We start from the raw sequence: 15,951 nt of genomic DNA on the forward strand, positions 1-15,951 counted from the left end.
GCGTTATGCAGAGGCCAGAAATGAACTCCCCGTCTCGTTTTACCCAAGAAGAGTCACCGTTTTCATGAAAATAACCTCAAATAACATAAATATAGCTGATTTTCATGTTTTTGGAGGAATTTCACGCGAGCTTTCCGGGCCAATATCTTCCTTAATATTGAGTGTAGCGTTATGCCGAGGCCAGAATTGGATTCCTCGTCTCGTTTTACTAAAAAAAAAGTCACCGTTTGCATGAAAATAACATAAATATAGGTTATTTTCATGTTTTGGGGTGAATTTCACGCGAGCTTTCCGGGCCGATATCTCCCTTAATATTGAGTGTAGCGTTATGACGAGGCCAGAAATGTATTCCTCGTCTTATTTTACCCAAGAAGAGTCGCCGTTTGCATGAAAATAGCTTCAAATAACATAAATATAATTGATTTTCATGTTTTTTTGATAATTTCACGCTAGTTTTCCGTGCCGATATCTCCCTTAATATTTAGTGTATCGTTATGCCGAGGCCAGAAATGGATTCCTCGTCTCGTTTCCTTCTCGTTTAGTCGCCTTTTGCAGGACATGGCCGCTTTTTATTTTATTTTTTTTATTTTTCTAGGGACCCAAAGTATAACACTTTCACCTCAAGTACGAGAGTCCAGTGCGGGACACCTGCCGATTTCTGAGCCCCACACTGCTTTTATCACCCAAATAACCGCCTTCACATATGATTGTTGTTTAAAGGGTTAATTATTGGGGCTTCTTGGCATCAGGTATGGGTCAGAAGCCGGTAAATGCGCGGCTCTGAGTACGATAATCTAGCATCGGTGCGCGGTAAAAAATCATAACACAGCTGATCGTCCACGCAGTTCCTCCTTCACGACGTGTTTTGAGAGGTGTTTGCAGTGTTTTTGGCGGTAAGACAGTGTATTTTTACGTTCATGGTACAGAGGAAGGGTCAAACTACCACCAGGGTCATTGAATACCCCTGAAAATGCTTACAACGCCTACGGAAGCCTTGTCAAATACGTGTTTATAGGTGACGAGTTTTGACCCCGCGCCGTATCAGCTGTTCTTAAGAGGTCACAAAGGAGATGAATCGTGTTCCCGTGAGTGTCTTTTAACGTTCATGGTACAGAGGAAGGGTCAAACTACCACCAGGGTCATTAAATACCCCTGAAAATGCCCCCCACAACGCCTACGAAAGCCTTGTCAAATATGTGACTCATTGACCTCAAGCATCAACCGCCCCCAAAATCATGTTACCGTTGATGAGGTTTCAGGCCCTGCTGCTCTGCTTCTAAAAGGTGAAAAAAAAGAGATTAATCGCTTTCCCGTGAGTGTTTTCTCCCCTTCATAGTACAGAGTTACGTCATGTGACGGACGAGTGTGTGACGTGGCAGCAGCAGTGTTTAAATGTGTTACGTGATCCCAGAGAGTGTTACACGTTGTGACATTAGTAGTATTCTGTTACCTGGATACATGATAGGGCTGTTACTGGCTGTGTTACGTCACTGTGTTAAGGTGACGGGCTGTGACGTGGGCTCTCAGGTGTTATGCAGTGTTAACAGTGCCACCGACAGTTCCAAGTTCAGCAGGTGTTACGTGATGCAAGACAGATTAGTTACCCAGTGTTACAGTGTCTTGTTAACCACCTACCTGGTGTGACCCCCCTCCTGTGATGTGGGCTCAGCCAGGGTGTTTAATATGCAGTGCCACAGACAGTGTTATGTTACCAGGCAGTGTTCACAGTGGCATAGATTCGTGGTGCCAGAATCAGTGTGATGCCAGCCATTCGTGCCGGGGACGGCAAATGTATAGAATAACACCCATGTGACCCTAGGACCCTGTACAGAGGAATATTCGCACTGCTGTGATGTAGTACTCTTGTTAATTAAAGTTAATCTCACGTCAAGGCTGATGAGACGAAGAGCCTTAGACTCCACTCTGTCCAGAAGAGCTGTGTGAGTGGAGCCCCCCCACACGTGAGAGGCATACTCCATGTGAGGGCGTATGAGTGGACAGGACAGTTTGTTATGGAAAGAAGATCATTGATGAATAACAGGAAGAGAGTGGGTGATAGGACAGAGCCCTGTGGAACACCACTGTTGATAGGTTTAGGGGAAGAACAGTGACCGTCTACCACCGCAGAGATAGAACGGCCGGAAAGGAAACTGGAGATAGAGGAACAGAGAGAGGGATAGAATCCGAAAGAGGGCAGCAGTTTAGAAAGCAAAGACTGGTGCCAGGCTGCCTGTGACTTGAACTCTTTAATAAGGAGGAGAGTATGAACACACCTCACAAAATTTTCAAATCTCTTTTGGCCACATTCTCCATAGTTAGCCCCATTGTTAGCACCAGGCTTTTTTATCATTATTAGTGGTATTTGTTCTCCCTTGGGCTGCTTCCTTTACAGTAAGACTTATTATGCCTAGGCCCACCTGTAGGGAGATGCAATTTGACCTAATACAGTAAGACTTCTGCCTAGGCCCACTGTAGAGAGATGCAATTTGACCCTGTACAGAAGTGCTATTTGGCCCCACATACCAGAAGATAGCGTAGTAACATCTAAATTATTTTATGTATATATTTTTTTACAGCAGAGGAAGCAGGTCAAGGGGCAAAGAAAGTACTATTGAGAAAAGAAAGCTTGCTGTTCACTGTGTTTATCAGAGTGGCCAAAAGAGAGGTCAGCTTCAGGAGGAGAGGTGTCTCCATACCCTCCTCTTGAAAGAGTTCAAGTCATAGGCAGGAGGAAGTACAGACCAAGGAAGACTGTTCGGGAGTTTGCCATGAAGGGGATGAAGGAATGAGGATGCTGGTTAACTCTTGCATGAGGGATTGGGACTGTTGTTTCTTTACTGATATCTTTATTAATTGAAATGAAACGTGTTGACTCAAAAAGGTTTAGTGGTTCACCATTTTGGTACAGGTTTTGTATCAGTATTAATTATTTAACCCAGGATTATTTACCTTCAATACATCTAACTATCTGTCTACTACTACTACTACTACTACTACTACGGGCCTCCATCTATTAGAGTTGCGTTGTGAGCGGTATATTCTCTCATATCCTTTCACAAAGCAATTCATTGGCCCCACCCCGCCAATGACTGTGGCCGACAACCATCTTTATTTAATATTACAAACTTTACTAAGCATTTTATTTTTAAGTTAACAGAGCTTGTGGTTGATACGACTATCAACCGCCGTCGCCTCAAAGTCCAGGTCGGCAATGTGGGTGGTTTTGGGTGCAGGCGACCTGGTTCCTCTCAGGCAGACCAAGGCTGACCTCAGGAGGGAGAAGGACAGCCTGCATCTCATCCAGGCGACCACACTGCTTCTTGGCTGCTGTTTCTTATCCGCCAGTGTTTCGGCGAGTCTTGCGTAGAAGCTCTGCGCCCTTGGTCCCATCCCTCCTGCCGTCGTGAATACTACCGGGGTGAAGGAGCCCTGGTCCACATTCTGTATTCTTTCTTCATATGCTCTGTTCTTCTCTTGTTCGTTTCTTCTGTGGGCTGCATCAAGGGTCAGGTCTCTGTGGCAATGGGCCATGGGATCAAAGATCCTTATGTCAAAATATGCCCTTTGTCCACGAGTCCAAACCCTCTGGCGCTAACATCCACTCGTGCTTCGTTGGAAACATTAGCGGTGCGTCTGGCGAGGTGTTCGCCTTGCAGAGGGAGCAGCATGGGTTCCACAGTCACGTCGTGGCAGACTTCTTTCAGCATCTGAGCTGTTATGTCTCTTACTTGTCCTGTCTCATGCAGACGAGACCTCCTCGCTTGCATGTCATGGCATGATTTTGGTTGAAGGGTGAGCCACATGTTTGGGAGCCCATCCACTGGCCAGCCATACCTGAGGGCAAGGGCATCAGTAAATTCTTTTTGTTTGTTGAAGCCTTTTGCCCTGATAGGTAGTGTGGTTAGCCAGTTTGAAGCGCCCACTTCCTGTGCAATATCTGTCCTCCTCCTTGTGTCTTCTGGGAGTTCTCTCATTAGGTCACTCAGAGTGTCTCTGTTTTCCTTCTCTGTTTATGGAGATTTCATTCCTTAGTGACCTAATATATTGAGGGTTGTCTTCTCCCCTTTCATTTTGATTGGTAATATATCCGGTCAAAGAGGCTGTGATTCGGATTGAGTTCCCGAATTCAGACTCGGCCAGATTTTGTGGGTTGGTGATGCCGAGCCCACCCATTTTTGGCGGCAACTCCAGCAATCTTCTCTCCTGGTCACTGGGACATTTGCTATCGCCGGTATGAAGGTGTTTCTGACAGCATCTTCCAGAGGTTTTAGTAACGGAGCAACATCAGGAACTGTCCTCATGAGGCTACTACTACTACTACTATCCCTGGACACTTTAGACTATCCCCACGGTGTCTAGAAGGCCTGTTATCCGACTATGCGACACCCCACAAGGCCACTACTACTACTACTACTTATACTACTACTTATACTACTACTAATACTATTCTCTCCCCTACAGAAGTCCGGTGTCCCAACCTCACTACAACGCTGACTACTGCCTTAAGTGTGGTAGTGGAGGATAGAGGCCGAGTGGAGGCTACAGCGGACTATTCCTGCGAGAAGGGGAGGAGGATAGTCGAATAGTCATGAAGTGTGGTAGTAATGGTATCTGGAGTGGCAGTCAACCGCGCTGTGAATGTAAGTAATAGTAGTTGTAGTAGTAGTAGTTCCAGTAAGTAGGTGATTGTAGTAGCTCTTGTAGGGTGTTGAATAGTAGTAATAAGACTATCCTGAGACTAACTAGACTATTCCTAATACCCCTCAGATGTAGTAGTAGTAGTAGTAGTAGAAATAGCTTATGTTGGGTGTTGAATACTACTAACAGGACTATCCTAAGACTAACTAGACTATTCCTAACCCCCTCAGATGTAGTAGTAGTAGTAGTAGTAGAAATAGCTTATGTTGGGTGTTGAATACTACTAACAGGACTATCCTAAGACTAACTAGACTATTCCTAACCCCCTCAGATGTAGTAGTAGTAGTAGAAATAGCTTATGTTGGGTGTTGAATACTACTAACAGGACTATCCTAAGACTAACTAGACTATTCCTAACCCCCTCAGATGTAGTAGTAGTAGTAGTAGTAGTAGTAGTAGTAGTAGAAATAGCTTATGTAGGGTGTTGAATACTAGTAACAAGACTATCCTAAGACTAACTAGACTATTTTTAACCCTCCCAGATGTAGCAGTAGTAGTAGTAGTAGTAGAAATAGCTTATGTTGGGTGTTGAATACTACTAACATGACTATCCGAAGACTAACCAGACTATTCCTAACCCTTCCAGATGTGACCTGCGACCTACCACAAGGCTTGGATAATGGTAGAATAGTCCGACTCAACCAGACCCTGGAATACGGTAGCCTGGTCGAATATCACTGTCTACCGGAACACAGGCTGGTCGGGGGGAGCTTCCGGAGGTCGTGTGGCGAGCTGGGCGAGTGGTTGGGTGGAGAACCGAAGTGTGTGTTGGGTAAGTAGTAATAGTAGTAATAGTAGTAGTAGTAGTAGTAGTAGTAGTAAAAATAGCTTATGTTGGGTGTTGAATACTAGTAATAAGACGATCCTAAGACTAACTAGACTATTTTTAACCCTCCCAGATGTAATAGTAGTAGTTGTAGTAGCAGTAGTAGTAGTAGTAGTAGAAATAGCTTATGTTGGGTGTTGAATACTAGTAATAAGACTATCCTAGGACTAACTAGACTATTTTTAACCCTCCCAGATGTAGTAGTAGTAGTAGTAGTAGTAGTAGTAGTAAAAATAGCTTATGTTGGGTGTTAAATACTAGTAATAAGACTATCCTAAGACTAACTAGATTATTTTTAACCCTCCCAGATGTAATAGTAGTAGTAGTAGTAGTAGTAGTAGTAGAAATAGCTTATGTTGGGTGTTGAATACTAGTAATAAGACTATCCTAGGACTAACTAGACTATTTTTAACCCTCCCAGATGTAATAGTAGTAGTTGTAGTAGTAGTAGTAAAAATAGCTTATGTTGGGTGTTAAATACTAGTAATAAGACTATCCTAAGACTAACTAGATTATTTTTAACCCTCCCAGATGTAATAGTAGTAGTAGTAGTAGTAGTAGTAGAAATAGCTTATGTTGGGTGTTGAATACTAGTAATAAGACTATCCTAAGACTAACTAGACTATTTTTAACCCTCCCAGATGTAATAGTAGTAGTAGTAGTAGTAGTAGTAGTAGTAGTAAAAATAGTTTATGTTGGGTGTTGAATACTAGTAATAAGACTATCCTAAGACTAACTAGACTATTTTTAACCCTCCCAGATGTAGTAGTAATAGTAGTAGTAGTAGTAGTAGTAGTAGTAGAGAGAGAGACAGATTACTACCATGAATACTACTATTACTATTAACTATTTTGTACTATTCCAGGTCCAGAGGATGCCTACAACACCATAGGCTCCGATAGTAGTAGTAGTAGTAGTGTGAGTACTACTTCTACTTCTACCGCTAGCAACACCGGGCTCTACATCGGACTATTCTTCGGGCTCATCCTGGCGATAGTCTTCATAGGAGTGCTAGTCTACTTCAGAATGTAAGTAGTAGTAGTAGTAGTAGTAGTAGTAGTAGTTATGGTGGTGGTGGTAGTTAATTCTTAAGGTTGTCATATCACTTTACGTTTTCTGCTATAACTCAGCTTGTATGTGTGGTAGGTAAATCTAGCTTGCGTGGTAGTTAGAGTGGTAGTTGACCTTAATTCCTAACAAAATTCGTGTTCCTAACTCCATTGTGGAAGCAGTTATAGAAGTACAAAGTTAGGGAGTGAAAATCCTGGATATTTTTTTCTGAATGGCATACTGTTTAACATTTTTGTATATAACTCAGCTTGTATGTATGTTAGGTGAATGTAACTTGAGTGGTAGTTAGTGTGGTAGTTGACCTTTATTCTTACCAAAATTCGTGTTGCTAACTTGAGTGTGGTAGGAGTTATAGCAGGTCAAAGTTAGGGGAGTGAAAAATTATGTTTATATTTTTGTGAATGTCATAACACTTAACATTTTTGTATATAACTCAGCTTGTATGTGTGGTAGGTAAATGTAGCTTGCGTGGTAGTTAGTGTGGTAGTTGACCTTTATTCCTACCAAAATTCGTGTTCCTAACTCCAATGTGGCAGCAGTTATAGTGGTACGAAGTTAGGCATTTCAAAATTTTCCAATCCTCCCATTTTCATTCAACCAGCTGTAACATTTTTCCCTACCATTCAACTGGCGTGCATGGTAGATGGATGGGCCTTGGTGGGCTGGTAGACACACCCTTTGGCTATCCTATCATACTCACAGGTCTGTAATTACCTGGTTCATTTGTATCAGCCTTCTTATAGATGGGTGTAATGTTGGCCAGTCTTCATGTAACTCACAGGTCTGCAATATCTTCCCCTCTTTTATCACCCGTGGGCCTGGAGTGCCAGGCAGTGTTAACAGTGCCACAGACAGTGTTATGTGATGCAAGACAGATTAGTTACCCAGTGTTAGGCTGTCTTGTTACCTGACCTGCCTACCCCTCTCCTGTGACATGGGGTCAGGTGTTATGCAGTGCTATGTGATGCCAGGCAGTGTTCATAGTGGCATAGATTTGTGTGGTGCCAGAATCAGTGTGATGCCAGTCACTGGTGCCAGGGACGGTATATGTATAGAATAACACCCAGGTGACCCTACGACAAAGCCTTATTTTTCTCCCTCACTCCCCTCAATGTTACCAGCTTACCGTAGGCATAACATTGTATCTTTCTGTTTCTGGCCCATAAATATTGCAAAAAATAGCATCAGTAATTACCGATGTTAACAATAATTATAAATGCATATTGTTATCTTTATGGGGCGATAGTTTGGGGTCAGAAAAGACAATACGCCAAGTACTACTAAGGGCTGGTAACCCCAAACTACCACTTGAGCCAGCTAAACGTAATATATGGAGGAGAAAAGAGAATAAATGAACCCGTGGACATACCCACAACTCCTGTGAAAGCCTTGGCAAATATGTGTAGGCCTACTTGTGTGCCAACATATGTAAGAGCATGGGCCTAACTTTTCTTCTTCCTCCTCAGGTTTTGGGCGCCCAGATGTACACGTGAACTAACAGTCTTGGCTTCAGGGCAGGTCGCTAAAATGGTATGTGTGTGTGTGTGTGTGTGTGTGTGTGTGTGTGTGTGTGTTAGGAAGGTTTTCATCATTAATATAAAAGCTTGTTGTTGGGGTGAGAGGTGGAATCAGAGGTCAGCGATGAATAGATACGTTTATTGGGGTAGTGAGAACAGACTCCCGCCGTGAGGGGCGGCCGGGCTAACTGAGGCTTTCGCGCTAATTGATTTTTTTCTTGGTAAATGGTTGCTCGCGCTAATTGCGGTTCGCTCTAATTGATCTCGCGCTAAGTGGGGCTTTCACGCTAATTGATCTTTTTCTTGGTAAATGGTTGCTCGCGCTAATTGCGGTTCGCTCTAAATGATCTCGCGCTAAGTGGGGCTTTCACGCTAATTGATCTTTATCTTGGTAGATGGTGGCTCGCGCTAATTGCGGTTCGCACTAACTGAGACTTTCGCGCTAATTAATTATTTTCTTGGTAGATGGTGGCTCGCGCTAAAGAACTCTGCCCACTGCACTGCCTGAGTAGATGGCCGAAGGACAACCTTGCTGATGGCGTCCAAGGCCGTGGGTGGAGTCAGGGCACGAGGGCCCTGGGGATCATGGGTGCAGGTGCCCTAGGGGACTGGGCGAGTGTCCTGCGTGGGAGAGGCATCTTGGAGTGGTCAGTTAGTAGGTCCAGACTTCCGTTCACTGTGCCATGTAAGATGTCTGGCTAAGGAAATGCAGGGCGTGTGTGCTCCCGTTTACTGAGTGAGTCAGTAACTGACAAAGGTTCTCCTCGCCGGTGCGGGCGCAGGCAGAAAACATCTCGTACATCCAACAGGAACCCCCTTATATGGGCGGTTGCCTACGTCACTATACGTCGTTACTACGTCATAACCGTTGACTTTACACATAAGGCACTGAGGGTGCACTCTATGATATGGTTACATCCTCATAAGAGTGAATATTCATGAGTATTCTACATGGCTTGGGTTTACATGATTCTCGTCCTTTGGCGTGGTGCTGTCGTTGGGTGAAGTGGGTGGTTTCCGGCAGAGCTATGTGGTGGCCTGAGACGCCCCTTTTTACTTCCTGTGTGTTTCCATAATGGTTTGTTCTTCACACTGTCGCCTCGCTGTGCTGTGTTCTTCAAATTGTTCTTGTTATTAGATGAATTCTACCGTTCATCATCGCTTTCTTCTTCTTTGTTTATTTGTGGTGCTCGTACTGGGTCAGGAGGTGTTACTGCATCTGTGTTGGTAGATGTAGTGCCCTGCGGGGCACCACAAGTGCCTGCCTGCCTTTCACAGCCTTCCTCTTTGTGTGTGTGTGTGTGTGTGTGTGTGTGTTGTGTTGACTCTTATTTTCTTTTATTTTTTCTTCCTAACTGTTTTCCTGTCAACAGAGTGTCCAGAGGAAGGAAAGAAGAGAGAAAGGAAGGAAGTGAGTGGACAGCTTTTGGTGGCTTTTCTGTGGTCAGGTCAGGTCAGGTCAGGGGCCGGGACATGCAGCTTTTTGTCCTTGTCGTCAGAAGAGTGTTCTGGCCACACCTGTCAGTGTTAGATTGGAATTATAAGAACCAGAAATTTGTAAGAAAAGTTTTTGAGGAAACAGTTTTGTTGTTTGGAAGAAGAATGTCATGGCTCTGTGAACCAGTCCTCCTCCTCCTCCTCCTGAGGTGGCTTATAGCAGCACGTGTAGTGTGCCGGGCTGCACTGTGTTGTCAGTCTGGGCAGCAGCAGTGTTCTGGGCTCATCCACTCATTGTAATGTTGGTTTTCAGAGCGGTGGCACTGCCGGCACTTCCTCAAGAAGGCTCTCCTGACCATGACTGGCTGGTTTGACAGTCTGCTGCTTAGTGGTGAGTGTAAGATGTCAGGCTAAGGAAACGCAGGGCGTGTGCTCCCGTGTGGGAAGTGAGCTATTTCCAGCCAGCTGGCAAGCCTGTCGGCGTAGGCCATGTACGTGTGTCCTTCGTGCTGGAACATGTCGGCCACCGTCTGCTGGAACGGGTACTCGGGGGGCGGCGTCATCGCCAGCGTTTCTGCGGGCTGCGATGGGGCGCGTGTTTCGCATTCTGTGCATGCGGAGCGGTGGTGCCGCAGGTCCCCCTCAATCCCCGGCCAGTATACACACTGCCTCGCCCTCCGCAGCATGGAACCGAGGCCCTGGTGGCTGGCGTGTAGGTTTGCTGCTACCTGCTGTCGGAGAGCTTCGGGGATGACGAGGCGCACGTACCCCTGGTCAAACATGTATGTCACTACGTCGTGCATCACTGCCAGCCTGTCCCTCGCCCCATAGAAGGGACGCAGGGATGCCACTTCTTGTGCTTTATGCTGGTGCCAGTCACCCGCCATGACCTTGGCGACTAACATCTGGTACGTCGGGTCGTCGGCGGCCTTCCGCTTGACTCCCGATCGGTGCAGGCTATGACTGCGGCGGCGACTGCCCCGATGATATCCTCGTCCGAGTCGAGGTCCGCTGTTGTCGGGGGTGCCCTGAGAGCTGGGTAGCGGGACAGAAAGTCGGCGGCGGTGTTGCTCTTCCCAGGGAGGTATTTGATTTGGAATCGGAACTGTAGTGTTCGTTCCTTGAGCCTGAAGAGCCTGGGGTTGACAACGCTCGTCAGAGCTGTCTCCTAGGAGCTTCACAAGGGGGGCGGTCACGATGGTGAGGTTTGGGCATCCCAGCAGGAACAACCTCGCCTTTTGGAGGCACCACGCCACCGCCAGAGCCTCCCCTTCCACAGCTGCGTATCCAGCCTCGGCGGTGGTGAGGTGCCGGCTGCCGCACAGGGCCAGGTGCCACCCGCCCTTACAGCAGTATGGGGCGGAGGCCGATGCACAACTGCAGTACTGCTGGAGGATGACGAATCCGATGCCCTCTCGGCTCCAGTCGGTGATGGCAGCGGTGGGGCGGGTTTTATCGTGTCGTCAGACCGTCCAGCTGGCATATAGTGTCCTGGGCTTGGCGGAATTTCTACTGAAGCTGGTCGTCCCAGTACACGTGTCTTCGGTTGGTTTCTTCAGTAACTCCGGAAGGCGTTCGCGATCGGCGCGGTGGCGAGGAAGGGGCGAGCTGGTTTACGGCCATACCACGATCTGATGTCCGCGGATGGCTTGCCCGGCATGTGGAAGCCCCTGACGTGGAAGGCTGAAGTGGGCGTACGGGCGTGATCTTAAGTGTCTTCCTTTGAGAAAATAAGGATATATATTTTTCATGGCGGGCTTGGGGCAGATACTTAGCCCGTAACATAGTTTTCGTTTTCACGGCTAAAATAGATCTTTCCTGCACTAGTCTCATGTACCCACGTGCACGGGCGTGGAAGGCTAATGGGAGTAGGTGGAATTCAATTAGGTCATGTTCGATGTAGAAGAATGGGTAAATGGGGTCAGTAACTTGCGTGGTGATACTTAAAGGGGCGGGGGCTAACGGTAATGGAGGGGGCTAATGGGTGTAGGTGAAACTCGAAAATGGATCATGTTTGGTGTCAAATACTGGAATAATGGGGTCAGTAAATTGCGTGGTGATAATTAAAGGGGGCGGGGGTTAATGGTAATTGGGGGCTAATGTGAGTAGGTGAAACTCGAAAATAGGTCATGTGAGGTGTCAAATACTGTAAATGGGGTCAGTAAATTGCGTGGTGATAATCAGAGGGGCGGTGAATGGTAATGGGGTGCCATGGGGTGGAGATGGAATTCGTAATTTGGTCATGTTCGGTGTCGAATAATGGGTAAATGGGGTCAGTAAATTGCGTGGTGATAATTAAAGGGGCGGGGTTAATGGTAATGGGGGGCTCATTGGGAGTAGGTGGAATTCGTAATTTGGTCATGTTCGGTGTCGAATAATGGGTAAATGGGGTCAGTAAATTGCGTGGTGATAATTAAAGGGGTGGGGCTAATGTTAATGGAGGGGCTAATGGAGTACGTGAAACTCGAAAATGGGTCATGTGAGGTGTCAAATACTGGGTTAATGGGGTCAGTAAATTGCATGGTGATAATCAGAGGGGCAGGGTTGATAGTAATGGAGGGGCTAATGGGAGTAGGTGGAATTCGCAATTTGGTCATGTTCGGTGTCGAATAATGGGTAGATGGGACAGTAAATTGCGTGGTGATAATTAAAGGGGCGGGGTTAATGGTAATGGGGGCTCATTGGGAGTAGGTGGAATTCTTAATTTGGTCATGTTCGGTGTCGAGTAATGGGTAAATGGGGTCAGTAAATTGCGTGGTGATAATTAAAGGGTGCGGGATTTATGGTAATGGAGGGGGCCCAATGGGTGCAAGTGAAACTCGAAAATAGGTCATGTTCCGTGTCGAATGATGGGTAAATGGGGTCAGTAAAATGCTAGCTGATAATAAAAAAAGGCGGGGGTTAATGGTAATGGGGGGGGGGGGCCATTGGGAGTAGGTGGAATTCGTAATTAGGTCATGTTCGGTGACGAATAAGGGGTAAATAGGGTCAGTAAATTGCGTGCTGATAATTAAAAGGGGCGGGGGTTAACGGTAATGGGGGGGGGCTAATGGGAGTAGGTGTAATTCGTAATTACCACGGCCTGATCATGTGCTAGACTCATGATATGTATTCACCAAGGCCTGATCATGTACTAGACTCGTGATATGGATTCACCATGGCCCGATCATGTGCTAGACTCGTGGTATGAGTTCACCATGGCCTGATCATGTGCTGGACTCTTTTATTCTGTTGTATTCTGTTGTATTCTCTTTTATTCTGTTGTATTCTGTTGTATTCTCTTTTATTCTGTTGTATTCTGTTGTGTTCTGTTGTATTCTCTTTTATTCTGTTGTATTCTCTTTTATTCTGTTGTATTCTGTTGTATTATCTTTTATTCTGTTGTATTCTGTTGTATTCTGTTGTATTCTCTTTTATTCTGTTGTATTCTGTTGTATTCTGTTGTATTATCTTTTATTCTGTTGTATTCTCTTTTATTCTGTTGTATTCTGTTGTATTCTCTTTTATTCTGTTGTATTCTGTTGTATTATGTTTTATTCTGTTGTATTCTCTTTTATTCTGTTGTATTCTGTTGTATTCTCTTTTATTCTGTTGTATTCTGTTGTATTATGTTGTATTCTCTTTTATTCTGTTGTATTCTATTGTGTTCTGTTGTATTCTCTTTTATTCTGTTGTATTCTGTTGTATTATCTTTTATTCTGTTGTATTCTCTTTTATTCTGTTGTATTCTCTTTTATTCTGTTGTATTCTGTTGTATTATCTTTTATTCTGTTGTATTCTGTTGTATTCTCTTTTATTCTGTTGTATTCTGTTGTATTCTGTTTTATTATCTTTTATTCTGTTGTATTCTGTTGTATTCTCTTTTATTCTGTTGTATTCTCTTTTATTCTGTTGTATTCTGTTGTATTATCTTTTATTCTGTTGTATTATCTTTTATTCTGTTGTATTCTGTTGTATTCTCTTTTATTCTGTTGTATTCTGTTGTATTCTCTTTTATTCTGTTGTATTCTGTTGTATTCTGTTGTATTCTGTTGTATTCTGTTTTATTCTGTTGTATTCTGTTGTATTCTCTTTTATTCTGTTGTATTCTGTTGTATTCTCTTTATTCTGTTGTATTCCAGTGGTGTATCAGAATTGGTGTACATTTGAAATAAGGGAAGTTTATGCATTTTATCATTGACTTGGAAACACGAACGTTTGCTTAATTATGGGCGAACGGCTTAGAGTTACCTCGTGCAATAATATCAGGTAATGTGGCTAAATACTGACCACTGGGGGCGGAATACCTTTATAATTTAGAGTGTGTGAGGAGGTGCCAGGTCAGGAATGTGCCAGCATTAGATTACCCCGTTAGGGCAGTTCTAACTTCCCGCGTGTCGAGGGCCGCCGGACCGACCCAGCCCCGTAGGACAGTTTTCGCGTTGTGTCACTAATTATCGTTTGCAGGAAGTCGCCACGCCCCACGCATTCTTTGTCGATGGGGAAAACACCTACACTGGCGTTAAGCCGTAGATGATGTAATGTGCAGAAAACAGCTCAAATATTTTCAGCGGGCAGGGCGGGGTGGTTGACATTCACCTCCTTAACCAAAATTTTCGTTTTCACGGCTAAAATACATCTTTCCTGCACTAGTCTCATATATCCACGTGTGCGAGCGTGGAAGGCTGGCTTTGTGGGTGTACAGGCGTGATCTTAAGTGTCTTCCTTTTGAAAATAATGATATATATTTTTTCGTGGCGGGCTGGGACGGTAGCTAGCCCGTAACATATTTCATTTCACGGCTAAGAAATACATCTTTCCTGCACTAATCCTCATGTATCCACGTATGCACGGGCGTGGAAAGGCTGTCGTGGGCTTGGGCGTGATCTTAAGTGTCTTCCTTTTGGAAAATAAGGATATATATTTTTCGTGGCAGGCTGGAACAGTAACCTACCCCATGCTTATATTTTTTCGTTTCGGCTAAATACATCTTTCCTGCACTAATCCTCATGTATCCACGTATGCTTTTGAGGCGTGGAAGGCTGTCGTGGGAATTGAACTCAGGCTCTCTCGTTTGCCAGGCCGGGTGTGCTAACCACTGCCACAGAAGCCCCTGCTGGGTTGGGAGGGGGCGGATTGGTTGCATATGGACATGTGGTGTGAGCAGCCAATAGTGGTTTTAGGTCTGGTAATTCATATTTGAAACCACACATGCCGGAATGACCACGACCCTTACTTCCTTACCTTCCTGGCCTGCCGACCCAGCATAAATTAGTAAAAAGAAATGCCTGCTGTTAATGGATATTCAGTCCACAACTATGTGGGGTGTGTTGTTGCATAATACCTTGACATCCCTGTACTGTAAGATTCCATTAATTCTAACCTAACCTTGGGGTAGGAGTTAGGTAGCATGTGCTTGCATACCAATTTTGAGACACTGACTGTTCATTTTCTGATAAATATATGATGCCTGCTATTATTTATAAGGTTGGATTTCCAGAAACTAAATGACCGACTCTTCCATGCCTGGGAATGACCCCGCCCTGCCTGCGTCATGACCTCCGGCATACATTGGTAAATGCATACCACTGTTGATGGTTACACAAGCCCATAGCTGTGTGAGGTGATTACCTGTTTTCTTGCTTAGAGGACCGTACGAAACGCAGTCCCTGCTTTTTACCGCCAGGTCAATAAAAAAGAAAACTAACCTAATCTAACCCCGTCTGAGGTACCTCTGAAAATTTCTCGTATTCCATTTATGCCTTGATTCCTTGGTACACTTATTTCTGCTTTGGTCAGTATATGATGCTCTTTATTATGGGGATGCTGCTTCCATTTTACAAGCCGTGCCTTCTGAATGGATGACTTTTTTAATGCTGGAGGTCACTCCTGACGCCCCGCCCTGCGTCACGACCTGCCCCGGCATCAGTTGGTAAATAATGCGTAGTACTGGTAATGGTTATCCAGCACACAGCTAAATTGGGCAATATTATCATATATATTGCCATGAGCTGGTTCTGTTTAAAATAAGACTGTTACCTCATAAAACCTAACGTGTGCAGCTGATGCAATACATTGTCTACAGGGTGTGATCGGATGGCTAGGAAGTTTAGTGTTATTAATTCTAACTAACCTAATAGACAAGACCTAACGACACCCTGACCCCGACCTGTGTCTCTGCCAGAATACAATGGCTGTTATAAAACTTTTCACATTTTCAAGTTTTCAATATTAATAAGCTGTTAGTTAGTATTAAGATACTAACATAATATAAACCTCATGAAACGTCGCTAATGTATGTGTATACCCTTACCGTCAGGGAGTAGAGAAGTGTCAGGGAGGATTTTTAAGTGTCTTCCACCAGGTGTGTCTGAGGTGGTGCGTTTTTCATATATATATGATGAGTGTGTTTACTCATGAGGA

General features: G+C 44.8%; 1 protein-coding gene across 1 annotated transcript in view; it reads left to right on the forward strand.

The window, feature by feature from the left end:
• LOC126991913 (uncharacterized) overlaps positions 1–9,963 on the forward strand; it is a 125,127-nt gene extending 115,164 nt beyond the window's left edge. Inside the window, exons 10-14 of the mRNA XM_050850591.1 lie at positions 5,285–5,470; positions 6,390–6,552; positions 8,062–8,125; positions 8,578–8,767; positions 9,863–9,963. Coding sequence (XP_050706548.1) covers positions 5,285–5,470; positions 6,390–6,552; positions 8,062–8,125; positions 8,578–8,767; positions 9,863–9,963 — 704 coding nt within the window. The remainder of the gene's footprint in view (positions 1–5,284; positions 5,471–6,389; positions 6,553–8,061; positions 8,126–8,577; positions 8,768–9,862) is intronic.
• Positions 9,964–15,951: the final 5,988 nt, after the last annotated feature.

The sequence above is a fragment of the Eriocheir sinensis genome, unplaced genomic scaffold (assembly GCF_024679095.1).
Source record: "Eriocheir sinensis breed Jianghai 21 unplaced genomic scaffold, ASM2467909v1 Scaffold361, whole genome shotgun sequence".
NCBI lineage: Eukaryota > Metazoa > Arthropoda > Malacostraca > Decapoda > Varunidae > Eriocheir > Eriocheir sinensis.